Source organism: Drosophila takahashii, chromosome 2R, assembly GCF_030179915.1.
Source record: "Drosophila takahashii strain IR98-3 E-12201 chromosome 2R, DtakHiC1v2, whole genome shotgun sequence".
In the NCBI taxonomy this organism is placed as follows: Eukaryota; Metazoa; Arthropoda; class Insecta; order Diptera; family Drosophilidae; genus Drosophila; species Drosophila takahashii.
In genome coordinates, this window is record NC_091679.1 from 24,480,915 (window position 1) to 24,507,196 (window position 26,282).

At 39.3% G+C, this 26,282-nt stretch overlaps 3 protein-coding genes, 1 non-coding gene and 1 pseudogene across 4 annotated transcripts; 4 read left to right on the forward strand and 1 right to left on the reverse strand.

Annotated features, from left to right (window-relative positions):
* Positions 1-1,787: 1,787 nt before the first annotated feature.
* Positions 1,788-3,215, forward strand: LOC108057580 (uncharacterized). The gene is made up of 2 exons (XM_017141887.3): positions 1,788-2,286; positions 2,346-3,215. Exons 1-2 carry the CDS (start codon positions 2,041-2,043, stop codon positions 3,132-3,134), a joined length of 1,035 nt encoding a protein of 344 aa, XP_016997376.2. The 5' UTR covers positions 1,788-2,040; the 3' UTR covers positions 3,135-3,215.
* Positions 3,216-4,187: 972 nt separating this feature from the next.
* Positions 4,188-8,749, forward strand: LOC108057602 (SAM50-like protein CG7639). Its single transcript, XM_017141933.3, has 5 exons — positions 4,188-4,352; positions 6,926-7,468; positions 7,525-7,636; positions 7,697-8,255; positions 8,319-8,749. Exons 2-5 carry the CDS (start codon positions 6,960-6,962, stop codon positions 8,468-8,470), a joined length of 1,332 nt encoding a protein of 443 aa, XP_016997422.2. The 5' UTR covers positions 4,188-4,352; positions 6,926-6,959; the 3' UTR covers positions 8,471-8,749.
* On the reverse strand, positions 4,743-16,116 carry pcs (SH3 domain-binding protein parcas). Its single transcript, XM_017141932.3, has 4 exons — positions 15,576-16,116; positions 6,760-6,822; positions 6,511-6,688; positions 4,743-6,448 (listed from the first exon to the last, which is right to left on the reverse strand). Exons 1-4 carry the CDS (start codon positions 15,615-15,617, stop codon positions 5,298-5,300), a joined length of 1,434 nt encoding a protein of 477 aa, XP_016997421.1. The 5' UTR covers positions 15,618-16,116; the 3' UTR covers positions 4,743-5,297.
* On the forward strand, positions 10,917-22,885 carry LOC108057571 (transient receptor potential cation channel protein painless-like; annotated as a pseudogene).
* On the forward strand, positions 12,251-12,332 carry TRNAL-AAG (transfer RNA leucine (anticodon AAG)). Its single transcript has one exon. It is a non-coding gene; the product is annotated as a tRNA-Leu (tRNA).
* Positions 22,886-26,282: the final 3,397 nt, after the last annotated feature.

Genomic DNA, 26,282 nt, shown 5'->3' on the forward strand with positions numbered 1-26,282 from the left:
AACTTCTTATTACGAGTTTACTATTAAAATAGAACACAAAATCATGAATTCTATAAATGCTGTAGCTATGTAGACAATGAAAAATATGATTTTTAAAATGACCACAAATTTTTAAATGGTGTTTGTATAAATTTAGAAGCAAATTTAAGATTTTTAAAGCTATTTTTATAGTTTCAATAAATTTGTTTTATAGAGTATCGACTGTAGTTTGTGTGCTGGCTGCTCGAGTGCACCGCAGGTCCATTTAACTTAGCTTTGGCAGTGGCAGCAGTAGTAGTAGTAGTAGTTCTAGTGGCCCAGCTAGATGGCTCCTCCGACTCTGCCTCTGCTTCCTCGACTCGGTGCATCACTCAAACGCCGGGGAACCCCCGTTGGCCCCCAAACGAGGCGACAGGAATGCGTGTGTACCGGGCCAAGTGCAAGTATGAGTGTGGGCAACGTAATTTGCATGGTCAGCTTGCAGTTTTGGGACACACAGAGTGGCAAGTTGTGCCTCGTCCCTGGCTTAATTGCATGCAGGAATAGCAACTACAGGAGCAGCCTCATCAGCATCGGCAACTTCATCCAATTGCCGCTGGACCTGGACCCCCAGATCCATACAATTTCCTGAGTGTAAGCGATGCGGCCCTTTAAAGTTCAGTTTTTAAGTCCCAAGAATAACAGAAAGAGCTGGAAAGTGGGTTGGCAGGGAAGGGTTGGAAAAAAATCAAGAATCTGCCAGCGATACTGGCACCTCCGTTCTGGCAGGTGATTATGCTGCACGTGGTTCGACACATGGACCGTGCTCGTTATACGGAACATTACAAAAAATAATAATATGCCAGTGTAGAGGAGCAGGCAAAAAATTAAGGGGTTCCCCTCCCCGGTTTTTCCACCCACTGGACAGACATCAGAGTTGGAGTCAAAATCAGACAATGTTCAGTCCATATGGCTCCACATCGGTCGCAAAAAGAGCCAAGTTTACAAATGGCACAGCCCTGGCTGCATAAAAGATGGGATATTTCTGATTCTCCCATTTTTTTAGGTGGCCTGCGAATCATTTGCAAGCAATTTAATTTCAATTGCATGGGCGTTAATCAAAGGCAACAAAAGCCAATACCTAAAAAGGCAAGTAAGTGCAATTCACTCATTCGATAATACAAAAGAAACAAGAGATAAGATTAATAAAAGGAAAAAAAAAAATTACAAACAAAATTTTCAATTATTTCCATTAAAGAGCTGGGAATAAAAGTTTCTTAAATTAATTGTTGTGATATATTTTTTTTAAAACAAAATACAAGTTAAGAGAACAAGAAAAATTATAAAAAAAAACACAACGTTTTCCCAAACTACAAAAATTAAATGTAGTCAGCAGGATACTGGAATCAACAAACACAAATTTTTTTGTTGCACTTTTAGAATCATTTGTCCGTTTAGTTTCGAATACCTTTCGAATTATCATCTGAACTGAGCTGGCTTACACCGATAGCTCTAAATTTCCCAAGCGACACAATCCGATCTGAAATGGGTGATCGGCAATTTTACATTTAGCTTAGCAAATTATTTGTTCCGATTATTGGTATATAAAAAAGTTGATTAATCTCAAGGGCTATTTTTTATTCTGCAGCTTTATGTACATAGTATATGGTATACAATAGTAGTCATCGTCACCAACTCTTCCGGTGCGCATCGTCACTACGTGTACCGCCGTCCACAGTGATAGTTTCGTTGATTTGACAATTTTGATAAATCCTTGTCAACGGTTTTTTCGATTTATTTGTCATATTAAATCATTGCAGGGAAATACATTTATATGGCAACAATCTTAAGTTATTGGTTATTCTTTTTTTAACCTTCAGTAAAATAGTACTTTTAAATTACGCGCGCTTGTTGTCTTAAAACGGTGGTGGAAGCCTGCTATTTTTGTGAGCACTTTTTTGCCACAGAAAAATATTCGGCATCCGTGTACTCTCACCACCTGGCCACACTGTCCGAGTGTAAATTTTGTTTTGCAATTTTTTATACCATTATCTCCGCTTGGCGCGAATTTGCCGAAAAGAAATGAATGGGACGCGTAAGACGAAGTCGCTGAAGACGATTCGCCTGGGCGACGTGTTGTACGACGAGCAGAAACGCCTTCTGACCCTCTGCCGCAGCTGCGAGCGCCATTTTATGACGTTCCAGGCCTTCCAAAGCCACTTAACCGACTGTCCAGGACTAAAGCATATAGTAACGCCAACCGAACCGCTCGCCCACACATACGATGACTCCAAGCGGGAAACGAGGCTGGTGAACGGCAGGCAGGAGGTAAGGCTTTCTCGGAAACTTCCATAGGAATCATGATAACAGCCACCCACTTTTTGCAGCTCCACATCTACGACATTGAGGCGGTGGTGAAGAATTCGAGCGCCAGCAGCGACATCGACTGGGAGGCAGAGCTGGAGGATCCGCGCTGGTACACCGATCCCAAGCCCCCTGTACAGACGCTGCCCAAAACCAAATCCAAGGAAAATATCGTGAAGGAGTACTTGGTTCAGCTGACCGAGGAACCGGATCCCGAACCGGATGTGGTGCCCGCAAAACGACAGCGGAGCAATACCGCTCCTCGCCGCCCTATTCTGACCGCCCAGCAGCAGCGAAGGTCACGTACCAGCCTCCCCTCCCCCCAACCGCCCACAGCAAAGACGAAAAAGGACACCATTCTGGTGCCCAATGTGCTGGAGGATCTGAAGCGTTTGCAGGAGTCAACTGCAAAGGAAAAGGGCCCTTCAGCGGTCCCAAATCAATTGCGTTTACCAGCTGATAGGACCTCGCAGTTGCCTCCTCAAGCGACATCTCACAAAACTCCTCCCAGAACATCCCAAGGACCTGCTCCTCCCAGAACATTCCCGAAACAAGCTCCTCACAAGACAGCTGAATCTGTTCCTGCCACAACAACCAAAGTAACTCCTCCCTTGGAGAAGCCAGCGATGGATGGCACACAGAAAATCCTAAACAAACTGCGAGCCTGCGGCGTGGAGGTAAAACGGGGAAGTACGCGTTTAAATGACACTCCCTCGAGCGAACTAAATCCAACCAAAAACCAAGAAACCCTGGACATTATGCGGAAGCTGCAGTCCAAGGGTATCAGATGCACCAAAGTCAAAATACCGTAGGGCTGATAGTTGTAATTTCATAGCTTAAGTAATGGTTTTACAATTAAATGTGCCTCTTGAGGCAAGCTATTGAAAATGTAACTTTATTTAATATTAATGGAGTTTAGACCATCTCTTTATTTGTTTTTACTAAGTTACTGATTACAGAATTTTATCAGTTTTTAAATTGCTGTGCGCCTTATTTGGGATTTCCCCATTTCCAGCAGTGTGACCCTTTGACTTGGCGCACCATCATATTGCGTCAAACTAGCGTAATTTATAAGCGGAACAGTGGAATTTTAAATCGCTTCCTAGCGATTTGTTTTAAAATTATAGAAGCCAATAAAATAAGTAAGTGTTATAATTATCTCTTGATTTTTAAAAACGTATGAAGTAGTCGGTATTTAAAAATTGTAAAGTTTTTATTACGGTTTTAGCAACTTAAGAATGACATTATCCATAATTGTTATAAATCTAAAGATTTTACATGAATTTTTGTTATCATATCTTTAAGAGGACAACAAATTTATTTATTGATAAGTTAATTTTATTATTCTTTATTCTTTAAGACGACGCAAATGACAAATTCCTAAAAGATTAGACTACAATTTAGTCACGAAATGGAAACCTTTTAAAATTTATCGCCCTGCTTATTAATGCATGTGTCCAGACTTAAATGACCGCTTTAAAAGATGACAAATAAATATAAGTATTAAGAGCCCCAAAATTCATTAATTTTGGAAGCTGATCCCTTCGTTTTTTCAACATATCGCTTATATAGCGAAAAAATTAAAAAAGTGTTCCAGATCCCACCATGCCGTCACCATAATGTATCGAATAAACAGTGTTGTCCTATTAGCGAGTTGAGCGAGGTTTTACTGGAAATGCCAAACACAATAAAGTATCTTAATTTAGAGGATATTACAGTTGTTTAATCTACTTATTGAAAACTCTATATTAAGCATTTTATAGAATGGTCTTCTTTATAGTTTTATTGTTCATTTATTTATTTATTTATGTACAACCAATCTGGCTATTTTCAAACCGAATAGTTGTCAACACTGTGGTAGAAGAAGAAGCAGCTTGTTGATTTTCGGTGCCGCACGCGTTTCAATCGAAAGTAATTGGAATATTTGTGCTCGTGCTTGGTTATATATATTTTGTAGTTCTCGAAACACTAGTGAATCAAAATCCTAAATTCGCGTGTGCCTATCCACCTGCAGGGGCGGTAATTTAAAGGTAGGTCAGCTGATTGCGGTCGGAGACCATAACGGGCTTATATAATTTGGAGACAGAATTTTGTTTTGGGTTTGAATGCAGCAAAAATGACATCACTCCGAAATTTTTAGACACATGCATTATAGTTTTGTAGATTAAATAACTCTTGCGCTATTTCGGCGGCAGTTGCATCATGGCAAACGCTCTTTAATATTCGGTTTCCCAGTCTAAAACGTTCCCATCTTTTAAGTTGTCATAGATTTTTTAAGAACAAAGTTCTTATCAAACCCCAGAAAATTATTTAACGCTTGGAATATTATTCCCCTCCTATTCAATAATTTCCTTCACTATTACACCCCAAAACAATAAAAACACAATTTTACATTTCAATTAGAATTCCATTTTTATTATTATTTCAAGTTTCAATATTATTTATCGTGTTGCAAATACTTTTATTCCCTTATTTTACTCTAGGGCACCGACCAATTATTTAGACCGTTTTTATTCAATCCACTACATTTTGCTTTGAGAGTTTCGCACTTAATTATCTAATTGAATTCGTTACATTTCGACACTTGGTTTATTTAATTTTAGTGGTATTTTTAGGCTAAACTATTTAGTGCATGTGCCCATTTAATTTAAATTAGTGAGTCTACCTGGTTTTTTATTATTTTAAGGTTTAAACATTAACTTAAAGCTGCTTATTGTTCGCATATCAATCAATCATTTTTCTTTTGCTCTCTCAAATCACAAAACATTTACATAGTTAAAGTATTAACAGTGAGAAACAAGTACGGAGACAATAGATTAGAATGTAATCAACATTTATACGAAAATAGATGGTGTATTTATCATGTAGGTGTAGACTTATTGAGAGTGGTGCACATTTAAATGCGGCGTTTAACGTTTTACAATTTATAAACAAATCTGATATGGGGCTGGCTGGGAAAGCCCCCAATATGCTCACTATTCCAGGGAGCGCCTGCGCAGCTGCTTGCGCACTCCTCCGAAGGCAGCACTGCTGCGATCCAGGAGCTCGTTGGACAACCTGGCCAACAGGGGCAGCTCCCGCATGGAGACATTCACCGAGGGCAAGGGCGCCAGCTGCTGCTGCAGCTTCTTGATGGGCGTTGGCGGTGCAAGGTGATTTAGCTGGTGCTGGGGGGTGACTGGCAAGCTGGCGGTGGTGGCGCAGGTGGTGACCTTCACCTCGACCACATCGCAGTGGCGTTTGAGGGCCTCGGCGCCCAGAGAATCGGGTCGCTGTTCGGTGGACTTCAAGCGATTCGTTTGCTGCCTTTTGGCAGTTTCTTTGAGCATCATCAAGTGATCCAGTTTATCCACCGTGTCCTTCAGTTCATGCTCCCACACGTCATTCTGCTGCTGGCCATCCCCACCCTCAATGGGACGCACTGCTAGGATCTTGACCTTCTGCCGTAGGGCCTCCAAATCGCGTTCGTCCACCACGCCCCTGAGTTCGCCCGCTCCCGTCTCATCGTAGTCGCAGGCATCCTCCTCATCCTCAGTTTCGGCAGCTGCTAAAGGAGTTTTCACACCCAAAGACATTTGACTGCCTGCTATGGAGGGATAGTCGCATTTCTCGAGCTCCATCTGGAAATCCGGCAGCGATGGCAAGGCACTGGAAGTCGGCGAGTTCAACTCTGCTCCAACACCCGGCTCGCGGGGTCCTGGCGGAGTGGGAAAATCACCCCTCTGCCTGTGTATATCCTCGCTGATCCGCTCCAGATTACGCAATGCCGTCGAGTAGGTGCTCTTGGCACCGGCCACCTGCTGCTGCAGCTCCTGGATGCGATTCTTTTGCGTCTGCAGCTGGTCCTGGCACACCTGCTTCTCCTCGAAGTACGGCCTCGACTTGTTTATGCTCCGCCGGAAGCGATCCTCAAGCTGCTGCAGCTTTTGCTCGGCGGTGTTGAAGAGCTTGGTGAGCCTCTGGTGCTCTGCGTGACAGTCGGCTTTCTGGGTCTCGGCGTCCATCACCTTCTGGGTGGCATGATTGAGCATCTCCTGCCAGGCATTGTCGAACTGCCATTCATGCGAGTTGGACATAAACCTCTGCTCGGCCAGTGCCACCGTTTCCTTGGCAGCGGCGTGGATTTCTATGGGAGAAGGAGATTAATTTACAATTACTTCCAGGGATATAGTTTTATATAATACAAACCATTAGCTCGCTGGAATTTAACTGCCGCCTTCTGGCATTCGATTTGTGCCTCGCGTGCCTTGTCTAAAGCCTCGTAGTAGGGTCGAGCCTTCTCTATGCAGTTGCCCAACTTCTTAGAGGACAGCTTAAGCCGGCGCGTAGATTCATTTAAAAGGATGCGAAAGGTAGAATTGGCCTCCTATGGAAAACATAAAAATTAGTATTAGTTTTTTAACCGAATCTCCATCAATACAAAGGTTTCGGACTTGCCTCTAGCTCAATTTCTAGCTTATTAATCTCATCGGTTGCACTATTGAGATTCTCCAGCTCAATCTGTAAATTAAAAATATTTTGTAATTAGTATCTTGTAGTGATATTAATTTTAAATAATAGGTATATTATATTTTTTAAAAAATTGATTTCCCATTACTTTCAGTATTTCCTAACGCCTGCCCACCGAAATCAACAAGATGCCTCAGTCGGGTCGCGATGGGGCCGTTTCGAAGGACTCCAAATACGACCTGAGCAAGATCTCGGCTCGCGTGGATCGCGTCAATGTCAGCGGTTTGCTGCGCACCCACAACGACTATGTGATGCGGGCAGCGGATGGTCTGTTCAAGGCCAGCAACTTTCAGGATCTGATGCTGGAGGCCATGTCCACCAAATCGTATTTGCATGAACTGGGCATCTTTAAGGATGTAAGCGTGCATATCGACATTAGTCGTGGAGCAGACGCATCTCCCCAGGGATACGAGGTGACCTTTAAGGGCAACGAAATGTCGCGCATGATGGGATCGGCGGGCACTGAGATTGGCCAGAATGAGGGCTCCCTGCGCACAGAACTCACTATCCCCAATATTCTGGGCCGTGGCGAAAGCATCTCACTGCAGGGCAGTTATAGCAGCACCAGGGCAAATGACCTGCAACTGAAGTTCTGGAAACCCTTCTTTCACACACGCTTCAGGGAGAACCGACCTGAGTAAGGATGTGACTTCTTTAATTTATAGCTTTACTAATATGTTCCTCCTTCGACAGATTGTCTTTCAGCATTTTTAGGCAAACGGATAGATTTGACATCAGCTCCTTTCAAACCACCAACCTTGGCTATTTGGTGGACTTCTCGGCACACACCATGGTGGGAGTGGATGTAAGTTCAAGAATCATTTATAGAAAACTTGTTAATTAAATATTTCCCTTTAATTTTTAGTTGACCCACTCGCTGCAGTATGAAAACTCCATCAGAGATGTTGGTTTGCTAAACAAATCAGTGCCCTTCGCCATTCGCGACCACTGTGGACCCAAATTGGCCTCGTTGCTGCGCTACTCCGTGCTCTACGACAATCGGGATAACAATGTGTTCCCCACCCGTGGTATTTACCTGAAATCAGTTAACGAATACTGCGGATTGGGCGGCAACATCGCCTACACTAGCAGCACTGCCCACGGCGAGGTAAATGTGCCGCTGTTTGCCGGTTTAGTGGCACAATTTTGCGGGCGCGTTGGCGTCGTTAAGGAGACCAAAAACACCACCCAACTGCCCATTAACTCGCTGTTCTACTGCGGTGGTCCATTGACCCTGAGAGGATTTAAGTTCGGAGGAGCTGGTCCCGTGATCGACGGCACACCCATTGGAGCTCAGACTTTCTGGTGCACGGGTGCTCACCTCTGGGCTCCGCTTCCCTTCGCCGGAGTCTTCAAAAACTTGGCTAGTCACTTTAGAATGCATTTCTTCTATAACATTGGCAACAGCAATAATTTTAGCACAGGTTAGTAATAGCTGAACCCATCTATCAATTGAAATTAATTAACTATTTATAATTTCTATGTAGAAAACATGCGTAGTGCCTTCGGAATCGGTTTGGCCGTTAAACTAGCAGAAAGAGCCCGGATTGAACTCAACTATTGTGTGCCGGTGCGGCGTCAGACCACGGATAAGATTCTGAATGGTTTCCAGTTCGGCATTGGCTATGAGTTTGTCTAGATGCCTGTTCCTTCGACCCCATCGACTGGATTTGTCAGTAGCAAAAGCCATGAGAGTCACAACAGCCCAGTAACAAACAAAGTCTAATCCGCAACATATGGCTGCCCTGTCCTTAGTTTTCAGCGTTCACAGATTCTGTTTCGTATTCTTTGTCAATGCATTTTATTTTCCTCTGAAAATGTATTCGTAGTCCAGCGATCATTTAAGTAGTTCCTAAGGCGTGTACATACGTAAAACGAAAGGTTAAACAAAAATACAAAAATGTTAAACGAATCAAAATGTTTTTCATTTTAAAATATGGAGTAGTTATGCCGTAGCGATAATCAACAGATAAACAAGGATCTTTTATTTTATTTGATATCTGACATATTTAAAAATGCCCCTAAATCAGCTTATTAAATTTGTTTGTTTATTAAAAACATTAAGGATTTACGGCGCCATAAATCAAGCTAACTAAGCAAAGAGCTTTGAATTTAATGAGGTTTTTAATTTACTTCTCAAAAGGCGATATATAATATTTTGGTGCAAAGTGCAGTTGGTCGAGATTATCTTTTGTTGATTTATCTTCCATTAATAACTTTTATATTTAAGTACAATTTTAAATTTATGGGCATCTAAATACGGCACCTATGTACATATTTTAGATATTTAAACAATTTAGTCCATGTTGCCTTTGTAAATGTCAGGTTTCTTGTTTGTGGATCTACCATTTACATGGGGAACGGACTTGTGTTGATGTTCATGGATCGGTGAACTGCATGCGGTTAAAGTTTTTTGTTTGGGCTTTTTAGGTTTTTTTTGTTTTGGAATTTCAGTTCGGGAACCACGGCAGATTGTGGTCGAAAAACTGGTTTAATTATAATTTTTTTCGTTTTGTCTGCCCCTTTTTTTACGGCAGCTTTTATTAAGGCTGTCCCAGTTTGATTTTTATCGTGTCCGTTGAACATTTCTCCACATCCCGGACATGCATAAACCAAAGATAAAGGCGGGGGTTTTGGAAAGGGCCCGCTCGGTTCGCCTCTGTAATCGAGATTGATTTAAGAGCCAAGACCAAGCCAAGTGCGAGCGAACCTCTAAAACTCCAAAACTGGTTTTTCGTGTAAACAAACAAAACCAGTTTGGGCATCCGGCGCAGATGAACATTTCAACACTTGAACTTTCCAGGAATTCTGCAGCCCAAGGAACTTGTTCGTGCATTTTGCTGCATTTGCCCAACTATTGGCTAATGAAAAGTTCACTTGTTCGCCCTTCACTTTTCAACAAGCAATTTAATGGGCTGGGAAACCAAAACTTAACCACTTATGGTTATGTTTTGGTATAATAATGCTGCTGATATCATATAATATAATATTAAACAAGGCTACATATATGAATATTCCATCTACTCTACCTCTGCTTTACGCCCTTCTTCGCCAATGACGCACAATCAAATGAATAAATACCATAAAAACATTTTGTTGCAATGCGATTCAATTGTAAATACTGGAAAAAAGGTTAACATATTTACCCGCCAAGGCAGCTGTGTGTGGTTGGCAGCAAAAATATTTGATTATCATCAAATAAACAAAAAAATATTGTGCATAAATTAAAAGTTGAAATGACGACGCAAATTGAATAAATATTTTCTCAACTTCACAACATATGGTGAATATTTTCAAAGAACTTAATCGAAATATTCTCGGTAAATTTAAACAAAAATCGCCTTTGTTCGCTGAGAAATGTAAAATATAGCAAAAATAATTTCACCAGTGGAACTCGTCTTCAATTATTGATTATTTACGTTAAATTTAAAGCTTCCAGCAGGGTCAAAACCAAATGGAACGAGGACTGGCCTTAAATGTTACCAAATCACGCGATGTGCGAACGGTTTGCGTCGCGTTTATTTTGCATTGCCAAAGGGCGGCTAAAGCTCAACTTGAGTCACAGTCTATGAATAAAGCCAATCAAATGCGAAAGGTTATAGCCAGGAGCGTCCCTTGACAAGAGGAGTACCAAGAAGAAGATGACGTGAGTGCGGCTCGTTAGGATCCAAAACAATTCGTCAGACAAGAGGGCGCCACCCACGTATTCTGTATGGAGGGGTAAAATTGGGAATGACGACTGTTTGCCTGGTAACACATAAGACTGAGGTAGTGGATATAATATAATTGAATTGGATTCGCCAGGGGTTCAGGTATCTAGGTGATTTATAAGGAATGATTAGTGTATCTCATTTAAATGTGTTAGTTTTATGTACATTCAGGTATTTTTGAAAGAAATACTAATATTAGTATTTATAAGAAATAAAATATTCATATATTTTATATTAAAGTATTCCTGCAGGATGGTAAAATGACAAAGTTTAAATTCTTCCCTGACATGACAATTTTCCACCCTTAAAAGAGACCACCCCATCTCATGATTAGATATCCTATGATTAGGTTATTAGCTTATCCATGCTCTGCTCCCTACGTACAATCCTCTGTTACCGGTACTCCCTTCGGTTTCGCTCGATGTTTCGCCAGTTCCGCAATGACGCCAGCTGCCCTTTGTGCCGGTGGCGTGATGCCGACTAGGTTGACCTGACCTACATACATCTGCTGGTGACAGCTTTCCCCCGTCCTCCAAGAACCACCCCTCTGAGCCGGGCAGACTTTGGCAAAATGGCAAAGGAGGCAATGTAATGGAAACCTACATAAAATTTACATCGATTTGACTTGCGCAACAAAAAAAAGGAAGCCCCAGGAACTCGTAGGACATTCAACTCGGGCGGAAATGAACGTCATCGACGAAAATAATGCGACAATTGTATGGAAAAAAATCTTAACATACAGAGAAAATAAAACAAAAGTGGCACTGCTGAGAAAGTCTTTGCTGGTAGGTCAAAAATATTGTTATATAAAGGAAAAACTCAACGGCGATGCGTGAGTGAATGTCTGGCGACCCGAAATGTAAGTCAACGTAGCTTGACGATTGCAATTGACCGCATAAAGTTTTTATTTTTAATTTGGTGTTATGTCAACTAGGTACAAAATAAACGAGAGCACATAAGTCACACAAACTACTGCGTTGAAAATGTTTCAAGTGAGGTTTATGTAGAATTCGTGGGTCTGACCCACTTCGAACAAATTATTTTCAATTGCCATGCTAAGTAAAATTCGTAGCTTTCTCTTTATGACCAAGCAATTCAGATCGAAGGTCAACTAAACTCAATTTAGGTTCAGACGAACTTTACAAAGCTTTTGAAAATAGTAGATAAGTTTATTTGTACAATTGCAGCTACAAGTTCATGACTGATAAGATTGCCTCTAAAAAATGCTATCTCTGCTGATTTGATAATGCAGGAAATGACTGCCTAAGTTCAACTACACTCTTAGTCTCAATCATTGAATGTCATTAACAATTCCGACGACCGAACAAAGCCAAGCCAAACTTAATTCATTAAGTCTGAAAAATGTATGGAAAATTGAGTGCGGTAACCGCTCGTCGAAAGTAGCAACCGTGTTATGCATCATTGACTATAATGATAATGATGATGATGGTGGTTGTGGAACCCATGGGGGATTGCACTCGTCGAAAGGTTACAAAACGTTTAGTTAACTGACAAAACAAACCTTCTGAAAGAAGCAGTTTATTTATGCAAGTGCAGGCCCCACCTGTTTTATATATCACATCATTTCCCACATAAACTGGAATGCTTTTCAATAAACTTCCTACAATTGTTTTCCTTTGTTTCTCACTATAAATAAATGGGAATATGGGACTTTCGATGAGAAGCGCTTCTGACAACTAATAATTGTGGGTAGCGTGGCCGAGCGGTCTAAGGCGCTGGTTTAAGGCACCAGTCTCCTCGGAGGCGTGGGTTCGAATCCCACCGCTGCCACTTATGAACTTTTATTTTATTTTTTCTACAGAGAAAGCTGCTTTTTTCGGTTATGCTTATTATTGTTATTAACGATTCGTTATGCATTAATTGTAAAATAAATGGAAAATCAATACAAACGATACATGAGCAATTTTTTTACATATTTTCCAATCTTTAATTTGCTGAGTCCTAAAGAAATCCATAAAAGCCGCCGTTATCAGAGGTTTTATATGAACTTTGGATTATATATCTTGCCATTTAAGCAAAAGTTCGTACTCGTAATATAAGATAAGCATTCTTTATGCTTATGATGTTCACTTTAGGGGTACACCTTGATATAGATATATTATAGACGTTGACTCACTTATCGGACACGATTTTCTGATTCATAGACGCCTCGGTTGACTTCTCTAATTCGCGACACCCGTACTCTCACCTTGCTTACGTAACTGAGACCCAGGTAGCCAAATGTCATTAGTCATTATTAATTTTTATCAATTTGACTTGCGCCTAAAGTTTCCCTTGCTAATCTAATTATCATTATCAAATGGGGCAAGGCGAAAAATTATTTTTAAATTGCTGCAAAGTATTTCCCACTAATTTCTGTCAATAAAAAAGCCCCCTTTGTTTCTCTATTAAAGCAATTATCGTCTAATCGATAAGTGACTTTTAATAATTCATTGGCTTGGGGTTAGAAAGTTTGGGACGCAATTAACTATATTTTCCAGCTTACTGACGCGTGTGGGATTGTATCAAAAAAATTAAAATAAACAAATAGCTTGAGTGAAAACAAAAACAAGAGGGAACGTTATAGTCGGATGCCCCGACTATCAGATACCCGTTACTCAGGTAAAGGGAGTGCGAGGGAGATGGAGATAGAGATAGAAAACGTTGATCACGCATAACTTTTTAACGAATGGTCCGATTTGAAAAATTTCTTCTACATTTCGATAGGTATTGATAAACACAATAAAACTGCATTTTTACTTTTCCAAAATATTAAAATTTTTAAAATCGTATATAAGCGATGGTGGGCGTTAGAGGGGGCGTGGCACCATTTTGAAACAAACTTGCGCTGCGTAGGAATTCCTAGAATCTGCATGCAAAATGCCAATCTTCTAGCTTCTATAGTTTCCGAGATCCCAGCGTTCATACGGACAGACGGACAGACAGACAGACAGACAGACGGACAGACGGACAGACGGACATGGCTAGATCGACTCGGCTAGTGATCCTGATCAAGAATATATATACTTTATGGGGTCGGAAACGCTTCCTTCTACCTGTTACATACTTTTGCACGAATACAATATACCCTTTTACTCTACGAGTAACGGGTATAAACATCTGTGGAGACACACGATTTAAGTTAAATAGACTTTGCGCCATCGTCGCTACATCTATTCTTCGTCTTTTGTTTGTCGTCATCAACTTGAAAAGATAACAAATTTTTGCACGCGCAAAAAAAAAAAGAATACAAAATACTCATTGATAAATCATTGGTAAATTGAAGGCAAGGAAACCAACAAAGTCGGCTTGTCTAAAGAGGAAGTCGAGCATAAAAAACATTGAGAAAGAAGGCGAAAATAGCCGAAGCGAAATATTTTGCGTTTTTGGTAATATAACATGTATTTTTGTGCCTTTCTGAGAATTCCCAAACCTGTTTCGGTACAGTTTTGTTTATAGAGGCACTCTAATGATTGTTTATAGAAAACGATCGTTCTATCTCTCGTATGAAGAGTGCCTCCTATACATTTTCCCATACATATACGTTCGGACATTATCGACGGCTTTAATCTAGTCACATGCCGTCTTGTGGGTCTCGAAATCAAAATGTTGTTAATGACTTTGCGCCGCGTGTGACGTCTCCCACTATGTTTTGCATTTAAAAATAGATAATTCTATAGGTCTACAGCGGGATTTTCTTGTATCAATCCGGGGGGATTCACAATGGATAAACTTTTCCAGTGTGGCTGTTGTATATTATGAGATTTAATGATAGTTTTAAAGATCGCGTCTATATTCATATTGTTATTATTAATGTATTCTTTACAGATCCTGTTTTTTTGTATACAAAAAATGTGTTGAATAAATGTTGTTGTTTTTAAATCTCAAATATTTTTTAGATTAATAATTTTAAATTATAATACGTAATGTGTTTATGTTTTTAAGGGTTAAACTCTTATTGTATTCCAAGAAGTATGATTTAATCGTAAAATGTGAATACATTTTTCTAGGTTTTCTATAGGAATTGTTTTTTCACAAATTCATACTTTTTCCTGCCCATTTAAGGCCATTAAGCGAGTGTGCGATTATTTTGCGTAGTTGAATAAGCAGCATATAAATCTTGATTTATGCAAACTGCGACTTGCGCTTCACGAGACATTTGTATTGTCTGCCTTACACAATAAAAAAAATTAAATACGAATCAAAATAAAAATAAAAACAAAAGGCGCTTGTTTTTGTTGCTGCTTTGACTTGCGTGTGCGCTTTGGTATTTCCATTTATTAAATTTGTATGCATACCTCTCCCGAAAAAGCAAGAGAGGAGCAAAGAAGAAGCGGCGAAACGAGCGATAAAGAGCAATAACCAAGCTGCACTTGAATCTCAATCTCATTTAGGTACCGAGTTCAAATTCGAAGAGGGGAAAAAACCAAATTTACTTGGAAGTGCGTGGGATTTCTTGACACTCTTTGTGCTCCCTTTTCCTGCCTTTTGTATTGTTTCGTGTTTCACAATGCATATTGAACAGTTTCGTCGGAAAAGGAAACTTGCAATTTGCTTAAGCGCTGTGCAAATTGAATTTCTGTGTTGTTTTTTTTTGTTTTCGGTTTTGAAAACCAACAAAGCGAGAAAAAGGTTCACGCAATAAATGAGTAACGAAATGGAATGTTTCCTATTCCCCAAAAACAATGCTCTCTATCTAAACAGTTGAAACTCAATTTAGTGTACCTATAAGGGTACTTATAAAATTTAGAAATTAATTTTAAAAAACATAATACAATAACAACAAACATATCTTTAGTGAAAATTCAGTACCCTTTCAAGTTACTACTGTACCAACAAAAACTGCAGTGTAAAAGAGAACAAGTGAAATATAGAGAGAACTATGTAGCAAACAATCCAAAAACAAAAGCAAAGCAGCCTGATATTTGTTATTGTCGCTAAATTACCGTTCATTTCTGTGCCAGGTACGAAAGAGGGAGACGGAGAGAGGGAAAACTAGGAAGGACAAGCAGGCAAATTGCCAAATAAAATCACCTGAATTTGGGGGTCCAGCTCGCCGTCTTCTGCACTCGACATTTTACTGGTTTTCACTGATTCCGTTCCAAATGCAAACACGTCGCAAACCGCGTTAATTTTCACTTTTCTGCCGCCCGCTTTTCAATTGAAAAGCACTTTTGCATTTCACTATTTGATCTCGCTGTTTACACACACTCACACAGCCTGCGCCTATCAATTTGCCAGCCCGTGTGTGTTTTGTTATTTTTATGTGTTTTTCCAATATTATGTAAATTGATTTGCTGGCTATTTTAACTGGCAATTTGTAATGCGAGGACAGTCAGATTAAAAAAACTATTTTATTTTGCGTTTCACAATGAAGTCGAAGGCGAAGTACAGAGAGAGGGGGACGCGCGGCGATTACGGTAGGTGAACAAAACAAACAGTACAATTACAGGGCACGGCGTTTCAGCTTCTCCTCTGCCTACACTTGAGATATTCAATTATTTGCTTACAAAAACTATCCTAAAAATTAAAGACGCGTCCAGCCGCGGTGAAGAGAAGTTGAATTTAGTGTGACCGTGGGAGGGATGTGAGCAATATATCCATATGTTTTTTAAGTAAAAATAAATATTTATGTCGTGATTTTTTATTCTTAGCACTGAGCCATTGCCAGCGCTCGCTGGTTCCCTTTTCGGCCACAAAGGCGCTTTAAAATGTTAGTTTCTGCTGTTTTCTAACAGAAATGTTAAGGTGCAACGTTTTCTTACATTGGCAGAGCAGCGGCAGAGGCTAACAGTCCTTGTATCCTAACATTTCTGTTAAATTGAGAGGAGAGAGAGAGTGCGGAGCAGAATTTAGTGTGACCGCGGTAGGGATGTCAACAATATATCAAAATATTTATATCGGGATATTTTATTCTTAGCACTAAGCAATTGTCAGAGCTCGCTAGTTCCCTTTTCGGCCGCAATGGAGCTCTCAAATGTTAGATATGAGAATATCGAAATGTAGTAGAATTTTTTGTCAAATGCTTTTTTTTCCACATATAGAACCACTTGAAAATGTACGGGAAGAATGTAACATTCACCAAAAAATGTCAGATGTTTTGGTAAGGCTACGGCATTAGTTAAAAAATGTTTTTTTTTTAATTCAAGGAAAGATTTCAATACAATTATATATATTTTTATGGCAACAAATCAACGGTTCGAGTATAAATAAGTATACATATATCGAACAGGCAGAACCTCTGTTAAACTCTGCCCTCTGGCAGTTTTAAATTTCTGTTAGCGCCGCGTCAATTTCAATCTTACTTTTACGGATCAGTTAGTCTTTTGCTTCAAATTCTCGAGTAAAGTAATAATTCCGGTCGTGGTGGTTTGTGTGTATGTATAAAGTCCAGTAAAGATTTTTAAAATAGTACAAGAAGTAGGCACTTGGCTGTATTAGTTACTCAGATGATTAATTTAAAAATAAGTACACATTCGATTAAAGGTGAAAAAACATCGACCTTTACAGTGTAATTTACTTTACAGTTCTACATTTTACTGCCAGTAAAATAAAAGTCCGATTTAAAATTTTTTTGTCGTTTCGACAGGTAACGATAAGTCAAACAAGCAAAACTTTCCACAAAAAAATAAATAAATACAGATTCCAATACAGATACATATAAGTACATTGTACTACTGATACTGATCACGAATAAATAAATACATATGCTTCATAGGGTCGCAAACATTTCCTTCTACCTATTACATACTTTCCAATGAGTACAAAATACCCTTTCACGCTGCGAGTAAAATGTATAATTAATCATGTTATTGACATTGCTAATCAGAAAGAGGCTGTGACAAATAGTATGTTTTCTATGTTGACTAGACTGCATAACAATAACAGTTACTGAGAATCAAACATCTGCAATAGTGACAAAGGAGTCAGCTATTTTTAAAAACATAGGGGAGAGTGGGGCAATTTCGTCAGCATTTTTTCAAAGCTATTTTTTGTCCATCTTGAGACACGTTATTATATTTCTATTTTTATTGTTGAATGCGGTTACCACCAAGCTTTAAAATGTGACATTCCCCTTTTTTTTAATTACCTTGGTGATTTATAAAAAATTAAAGAGTAAAACCAATATACTGGGACAATCTCGCCACATAGGGGGGTAAAATCGCCACACCACTGGGGCAATTTCGTCACCTGAAAAATGTAGGGAGTTTAAAGCCTGTAAATATGCTACACTGATCAAGCGTACCATTTTTGTTGACGTCCTATATTTGTTGCTGCTGCCGGTAGTCTGTTCGTTAGCCAGCTCGTCAAATAAAAAAATATGTATTTAAAATAGGTGCGAATTTACCCTAAGCATAGGGTGGCGAAATTTCCCCACACAGTACTTTTTTAGAAATAATTACACAGGCCGACAAAATGTGACATGGGTCGATGTCCAGGCCTGCCACCATTTTATTTCGATAAATGAGGCTTTTCTAAGAATAAGTTGCCACTACGCCTATAGTCCATCAGCTCTGGTATTTGCGGTATCTTTAATTTAAGAAAATCACAAAATTTTTTCGGCTTTTGGGATTTATCTTCAAGAGTGGTCAACCAATTTTGGTAATCTTTTCGGAATTAAATAGTTACATGTCTGTTTTATACGGTCGTTTTGGAAAATTCAATCCAACTCAACCACAAGAGGAGGTGGGCGCATTCAAAATTTTAAAGTCACAGCAAATTTTAAAAATCTTCATTTGTGAACAGCGTTTAAAAATTAAATAAAAATATTTTCTTCTACAATGCATTTTTGATCCAAAGACACCATATGTCCTTAATTTTTAGGACACTCATCAGGTTTTTGTGAATTGTTTTGAAATTTTTAAAATTGGTTTTCTTCCTTCCTTCACAAACAGTGCCCAAACCTGTCACAATTTTAAATAACTTATTTCTAAACGATCTAAGTAGTTTAGCTTTGAATATAAGCACATGAGCGTAGCCTACTATTATTTGGGGGCTGAAATGCCTGAAGTGTAATCCCCCTCCAGCTTTTAACTTACGCCCATGTATAAATATTTTTAAAGCAAGGGTTACTTGTGCTCAAAAATAGTTATGCGTTACGTAAAATAGTGACAGGTTTGGGCACTGTTTGTGAATTGTCAGTGTGAATGAAGTAAGAAAAACACTTTTAAAAATTCCAAAACAATTCACAAAAACCTGATGAGTGTCCTAAACAGTAAGGACATAAGGTGTCTTTGGATCAAAAATGCATTGTAGAAGAAAATATTTTTATTTAATTTTTAAACGCTGTTCACAAATGAAGATTTTTAAACTTTGCTGTGACTTTAAAATTTTGAATGCACCCACCTCCTCTTGTGGTTGAGTAAGATTGAATTTTCCAAAACGACAGTATAAAACAGACATGAAATTATTTAATTCCGAAAAGATTACCAAAATTGGTTGACCACTCTTGAAGATATATCCCAAAAGCCGAAAAAATTTTGTGATTTTCTTAAATTAAAGATACCGCAAATACCAGAGCTGATGGACTATAGGCGTAGTGGCAACTTATGCTTAGAAAAGCCTCATTTATCGAAATAAAATGGTGGCAGGCCTTGACATCGACCCATGTCACATTTTGTCGGCCTGTGTTATTTTTCTATCGAAATTAGGCGCGAAGTTAAAAACCACTAACGCAGAAATGCACATTATAGCACTATGTATTATATAAAAACTGTATCTTATCCATTTTCAATTGCGGCATACAGAAAAATTTCGTCGAGAACTAAATGTAGCTTTTGAACTATTAAAACACATTTAATATTATAGCTTAATTATCTTGACCTTCTGTGCAAAAAAAATGCATTGGTCATGTCGTCTTGAAGGACTAAAACAAAAAAATTATACATTTTTACGACTTATGGATTCCAAGATATTGCAGGTGACATAATTGCCCCAGTCACGAAATTGCCCCACTCTCCCCTACATATGCATTTCCTCAGCGACGTCTCCCACGTTTATAAACGAAAAAATTAAATACTTGACTTGGATTTTGCAGACAATAAAATTGTTCATTATGGACTTCGCCTTCATCGAACCGCAGGCCCAGCTTAGTACAGCTTGGGCCAATCGAAACTTTCTGGATTTCGTCAACGCCCTGAACTTTGGTGCCAAGCCCGATCTGCGGGAAAACCGCGATACAAGCATTTACCAGAAAGCACTCTCCACTCCATACTCCTCATGCTTTATAGAGGCCTGCATCGATCACGGATGCCAGATCAACTATGTAAGTACCCAGATCTCGGAACGAAACCAAGATAGTAATCTTTCTTCTCCTAAGGCCGATCCCGTTCACCTTTTAAAGACCCCAGTCAGCTATGCCGTCGATTCAAAGGATCCCGGGAACCTGGCGGCGCTCCTGAAAGATCGGCCGGGCAAAAAGGTCGACGTGGACCGAAAGTACGGCCAACTCACACCTCTTAGCTCTCTGGCCAAAGCTCTCACGGAGGAAAACTCCTCGGAGGTATTGGCTTGTATGCGTATGCTGCTGGACTATGGCGCCTCGCCGAACATCCCCGACATCTATGAACGCACTCCTCTGCACAACGTGCTGAGGAAGCCCATAGTACGAGCGAAGAAGAAGGGGCTGGTTGAGCTATTTCTCGCTCATCCAAAGCTAGATATCGACAGATACCGCAATGGAGGGGCACGTCGACTACTGGAAGAGCAGTTTCCAGAACTGGAAATGCCGGATAAGCTGTTAAACGTCAACGGCCTAACCCTCAAAAGGACTCTTCGTGATGGAGACGAGGGTCTATTTGAGAAGCAGTTTGCCAAGTTCCTGCAAACTACAAAGGACGAAAAAGACAGCCAATTCATCACCCAAAATGAGCAATTTAACCTCCTAAAGTGGAGTATCGAGTACGGAAGGCAGAGAGCCTTTAAAACCATTCTGACTAACGCTATTGACATCGACAAGAATGGTCTCGTCGAGTGGACCATTCGCTTGGGCAACTGGCAGGCTCTGGAGCATTTGTTAAGGGAACCAAGACTCCAGCTGACCTCCGCCTGTATGCTAATAAACACGGTGATGGATTTTGTAAATGATGTGCCCTCTGATAACGTCAACTATCAACGCTGCTTCGAGTTGCTCTTAAACTGTAATCGGTTGGACATTAACCAGGCTGATAAAAATCGTCAGGTTCCGCTTTTCTATGCGGTCCAAAGCCGCAACACGTTGGCGATACAAAAACTCCTGAAACATGGAGCCTACATTGGGTGTAGGACCGGCCGGGCACGCTGCCCATCAAGGACATGGCTCCCGAGTTGCTCGAGGAGCACTTTGATTCCTGTATAACCACGATCGGGAAGCATTCGGGTGCACCGGATTTCGAGATCATTATCGACTATAAAAACCTGTTACCCTATAGAGGTCAAGTGAGATGGGACTCAACGCCTTCCGATCAGCTTTACGACGAAATGGCCCCCATCGCTTTCATTGCCAGGTCAAAGGAGTTGTGTCACCTCCTGCAGCACCCGGTTATCTCGAGCTTCCTTTTCTTCAAGTGGTGCCGGGTTTCCTTGATCTTTTACCTTAATTTACTGATGCACTCGTTGTTCAGCGCCAGCATCATCGTCCTCACCCTCATCAAATTCCACGGGAGCGGCACTGGAACAGTTTTCAAAGCCTTCACCTGGCTGGGAATCGGCTATCTAATTATTCGGGAGGCCATCCAGCTTATGATTGCTCCAGTTTTGTACCTGAAGTCCAAAACAAACCTAATGGAGTGGGCTCTTATAGGACTATCGATCTGTACATGCATTGAATTCGATTTCTCCGAAAACACGCAGCCGCTTTTACCATCCTTCTAGCCTCTACGGAGTTTTGTCTGTTGGTTGGCTCCATGCCAATCCTGACCATTTCGACGCACATGCTCATGCTGCGAGAAGTCTCGATCAATTTTCTAAAGAGCTTCACCCTCTACTCGATCTTCGTGCTGACTTTTGGCTTGTGCTTTTACATCCTATTTGGTGAATCGGAGAAGAATGTGGATCCTGCGAATGAGAAAAACCATTTGAAACTCAATTTTAGCACCCCCTTCGTGGCCCTGATCAAGACGATTGTAATGTTGACAGGAGAACTTAACGTCGGGGACATTAACTTTACTAGTGTCTACACCTATCTGATCTTCCTGCTTTTCGTGATGTTCATGACGATTGTGCTTGTCAATCTACTTAACGGTCTGGCCGTAAATGATACCCGGGTGAGTTAAGTTCCCTACACTCAGAAGAAAAATCGCCCTGAATTTTTTAGAAATAATAACTGAAATTTGTATATTACTAACAAATGATGAATATAAAAATCAAATAACTTACTACTTGAGAAAAACATTTTGGTCGCTCGTGGGAATCGAACCCCTTACCTCACAGTTTGCAGTCAAACACTCTACTAGCTGCGCCAGGGAAGCATCACGTGAGGCCCTGTACAAAGTAATTTCACATTTTGTTCTCATGGGTTCAAGGTGTATACTCATGTATCTCACTCCCACTCGACGTGGGATTGAACACACACTTCCGAATATAAGCGCAAAAAAAAAAAAAAATTCGTTCGCTGTAGACTCCTAGGCTACCGATTGGGGCGATTTTCTAAGATGTAAGTCGATTTTTTCTGAGTTTCAAAGCAAAATTTTTGAAAAACAGAAAATGTGTCTAAAAGTGAATAACGAGAGGAGCTGATCTAATCAGGGTAAATTTTTCTTATTTTTTAGAAAAATATTTCTGAAAAATAGAAATTTTTTCTGAATTTCAAGGTGATCTTCAAAGTATGGCGATTTTCTAAAATTCAGGTCGATTTTTTTTCTGAGTGTATATTTTCGCCATTCAAAGTTCACGACCTTTCTCATATCGACTAGGATATCATGGACCGAGCGGAGCTAAATGGTGACATCTGTCGCTGCAACCTGCTGAATCGGTACGAACTGGCGCAAATTAATCGCGGATGTCCTGGTCCCTTCAATCATGGCTTACGGATAATCTGCCAGCGGTTGCTAAAAATGTACCCCAATTATATGAGCCTACAGCAGGTTTCAATACTGCCAAACCAGGATAACGAGTTGCGCATAGCCAATATGAATCCTTCTCAAAAAGGGACCGCAAATTTATCAATAAGTGGGGTAGCGACCTACTGGCTCTGCACCGGAAGCTTCTACGATCAGACCGCCAATAAGGCTCTGACTATAATAGAGAAAAATAAGAGAGCTATGCAGAGGCGAGAACAGGAAGAAATTAACGAAAGTCGTCTAGATCTTATCGAGCATAAGCTAAGCCAATTGATTGATCTGCAACAAAAATTATAAATGTATAAAAGTAGGTGACACAGAAATTGCCGTTACTCCAGAAGTTTAAGGGACCACCTTTCGTCAGTATGTTAAACTAAAAAAAAGAGAGAATGCTATAGTCGGGTGCCCCGACTATCAGATACCTGATACTCAGCTAAAGGGAGTGCGAGGAAGATGGAGATTTAAAACTTTGATCGCCCATAACTTTTTAACCAGGGTTTGAAAATGCTGTGAATGCTTCGTATGTTTTGCTTTTACTGTGCTACTGCTATGAAAGTTTTTGGAAGTCGGAAGCAAAGCCGAAGCAAAATCAACGACAGCCACAGTCGACTGTTAAAATTTCGTCGGAAGCAATGTTATAGCAGCATTTTACATTGGAAAGCAGCAGTTTACATTTGAAAGCAGCAATTTACATTTGAAAGCAGGGACCGTAATCATTATAAGTTAAATAATAAAAATTACTTTGTAATGATTAAAATTCAATTTTTATATTTTTCTTAGAGCATATTAATTATTTTTGATCAACAAAAATAAGACTCAAAAATAATGATTACTGATGATTTTTATTTTTTTTTGCTCAAAATAAAACTCATCAGATCCTCGCGGCCGTCCTGTAAGACTTTTCTCCAATCTGATTTCACATCCGTTTAAGACGTTATTAAAACTACCCCCACGATTCTTAACAAATTATTTTAACCACCCTGCAGGAAAAATGCGAACTAGTCTGAAAAACAACTAGTAATACAACTAAAATAAAGCAACCGGAATTTGTCTGAATGCATTTAGACTACACAGGGTCTAGAAAATTTGTGCTAGTCGAAAAAATGATTAATACAAAACTAGTAAAAAAGAAACTTGTCTCGGACTAGTACCTTTCTGACCAAAAAAAACCTTACAAATATTTAACTGGTAGAACAAATACATGTTAAAAGGCAACTGGAATTTAACTAGTTGCAAATAAAACACATATGATCCAAAAATATAGCCTAGAGTGTAAATGTCTTGGGAAATTTAGCACTAAACAAATCAAACACTCGAGGTCCTCGGTTCAATCCCCAGTCTCTGTACATTTTTTTTTGTTTTTTTGTTTGCTAGGTGATGCTTTAGTTTTATTTTAAACTTTGTTTAATCTGTCCGAGGCAATATATATGTGAAAAATCACTGTTTATGAATTATGTCACACTAAAATTCATAAACCTTGTTAGGGCATTACAATATGTGATGCGTGTGTGGCTCAATCAGTTAGTGTGTCTACAAATCCAAAGGTCCCGGGTTCAAGTCCTCGAGAGGGCGACTTGCCTCAAAAAAAGTAAGTTTGTTTTAATTCCATTTAATTATCATTTACTGTATTTGATTACATAATAATTATCAGAAATTCTCTAAGGACCGCGACTATTGATTGGATACACAGAGAAAAAAACGGAACAATACCAGATTGATATTGTCTCCTCAATTTGTACATATCAATTTTTCCATATAAATGTAATACGAATTCATACCAATATGATACGAAATCATAACAATTACCCATGTTGATATGAATCCGTAACATATTAATATGAATACTTCAAAGATTGATATGTTTTTCATATCAAATGGGGCATCGAAAAGTCTTCGAAAAAATAGTATGGCTGTAAAGTTGTATTTTTGTTGTATTTCTGGTATACAATGGTATTATAACACTTTATATGCTGTGGTCACACTTACAAGTTGAGCATGCTTAAACGAGATAATTTTACATTCAAGTTTAGCTAATATACTCGCGTGTAACTTGTCGCGATGGCCTAATAGGTAACGCATCCGACTCTGATGCGAGAGGACCCCGGTTCAAAACCGGCTAAGGCAGAGAAAGTAAAAAGTTTTTAAGGCGCATAATTAACATTTCCTTAACAATATTAAGAACAAAATTGTGGTAAAAAGTTAATATGATAAGATTACTAATAAAAAAAAAAAGTTGTGTTGTGTTGTGAGCGGGATTTGAACCCCGTTCCCCCGAGCACAAAATAATATCAGGACCTAGCACCTTGGCCTCTGAGCCATGCCCACATTTTTTTTTTCGTGGCAGAATGCTTTTCTGAGTTAGAGAAAATACAATACAAAATTTTGTAGCAAAATTTGATATGTGCGCATAACAATCTATTATGAAAAATACCACATTCATATGTTCGAAAATACCAATTTGGTATGTTCGAAAATATACTTTTGGTATGACCACATATGGGACCAAAATTGATATGAAAAAATACCCGAATGATGACCATTTTTGGTATTTTTTTTTCTCTGTGTACTAAATTAGGAGAGCATCAAGTTTGGCATCGTCAAGTACTAGTGAAATTCAATCACTTGTTGGTTTCGAGATTAATTTTTAGTTTTTTCGTGAAAATATTTTTTTCAGTGTAGTTTAACAGCTGTAACCGTAAATTGGTTAACAGTAACTAGTGCAAAACTAGTAGCAAATGGACTAGTTGTTTCCGACGACAAGCATATGAAAAATGGACCACTTCGTTACAAGGAAATGGACATAACTTGAACTAGTTAACCTTCTTGACCCAACTAGTATTTTAATAGCCCAAAACTGATTCCGTTTCCTGCAGGGCACTTTTAAAAAATGGCTTATCCTATGATTTTTATTTTATTCCAATCAAAATAAAACTCATCACAGCCTCGCGGCCGTCCTGTAAGACTTTTCGCCAATCTGATTTAAAGAATTATCAAAGCTACCTCCATAAACATATTTATTTAAAGAACCTCCAAACATATTTATTTGTTATTTAATTTTACGAATAATAATTTCGATAAAGCCTCATTAGCAAGGTTACACCTTTGATCGGTCAGTACCATTTTGAGGGCCGAAAAAGATCTTTCCACGCTCACTTGCGTAGCGGGAACTGAATGGACGACCTTGGCCAGCTGATACAAAAAGGGAAATAAACTCATCCGATTCGAGGCGTTGAAAAAAGTCCTTTACGGCGAGTTGAAGTGAACTGACTGAATGGCATGAATATATGGATATTCATTAACAGCCCTTCATCTTCAAAATCGTCAGCAACATCTTCCTCGTCGTGATCATCCTCATCCTTGGCTGGAGCCTTGATCATGTTACGACCGTTAGACTTAATTTGTGTGCACAAGTTTTGGGATGTGTGCGACTTTTTTAGCTCTATCAGGCCAAAAGTTTTAATGTATATTTTTCCTTCCGCTAAGAATTGGACATTGCTATTATAAGTGGCCGATTTTTTGTTTAAGGGAATAAAAATAATGATTATTTTCGGTCCCTGTTTGAAAGCAAAATAAACAAAACTGAAAATGTACATAATATCAGGGAACGTAACTGTTATAAGTTTTATTTTAAAAATCACACTTTAACAGTTATTTTCTGATTTGTAAAGTAAAACTCAAAGAATAACTGTTATTTTTTGAGTTT

Bases quoted from the DNA above. Each gene is read 5' to 3' on its own strand.
- LOC108057602 (XM_017141933.3), top strand. From the start codon at position 6,960: ATGCCTCAGTCGGGTCGCGATGGGGCCGTTTCGAAGGACTCCAAATAC. The intron at 7,469-7,524 runs GTAAGGATGTGA...CTCCTTCGACAG, and splicing joins TTCAGGGAGAACCGACCTGA to ATTGTCTTTCAGCATTTTTA. The intron at 8,256-8,318 runs GTTAGTAATAGC...ATTTCTATGTAG, and splicing joins CAGCAATAATTTTAGCACAG to AAAACATGCGTAGTGCCTTC.
- LOC108057580 (XM_017141887.3), top strand. From the start codon at position 2,041: ATGAATGGGACGCGTAAGACGAAGTCGCTGAAGACGATTCGCCTGGGC. The intron at 2,287-2,345 runs GTAAGGCTTTCT...CACTTTTTGCAG, and splicing joins TGGTGAACGGCAGGCAGGAG to CTCCACATCTACGACATTGA.
- pcs (XM_017141932.3), bottom strand. From the start codon at position 15,617: ATGTCGAGTGCAGAAGACGGCGAGCTGGACCCCCAAATTCAG. The intron at 6,823-15,575 runs GTGATTTTATTT...TTTAATTTACAG, and splicing joins AGCTGGACCCCCAAATTCAG to ATTGAGCTGGAGAATCTCAA. The intron at 6,449-6,510 runs GTTTGTATTATA...CTTCTCCCATAG, and splicing joins TAAATTCCAGCGAGCTAATG to AAATCCACGCCGCTGCCAAG.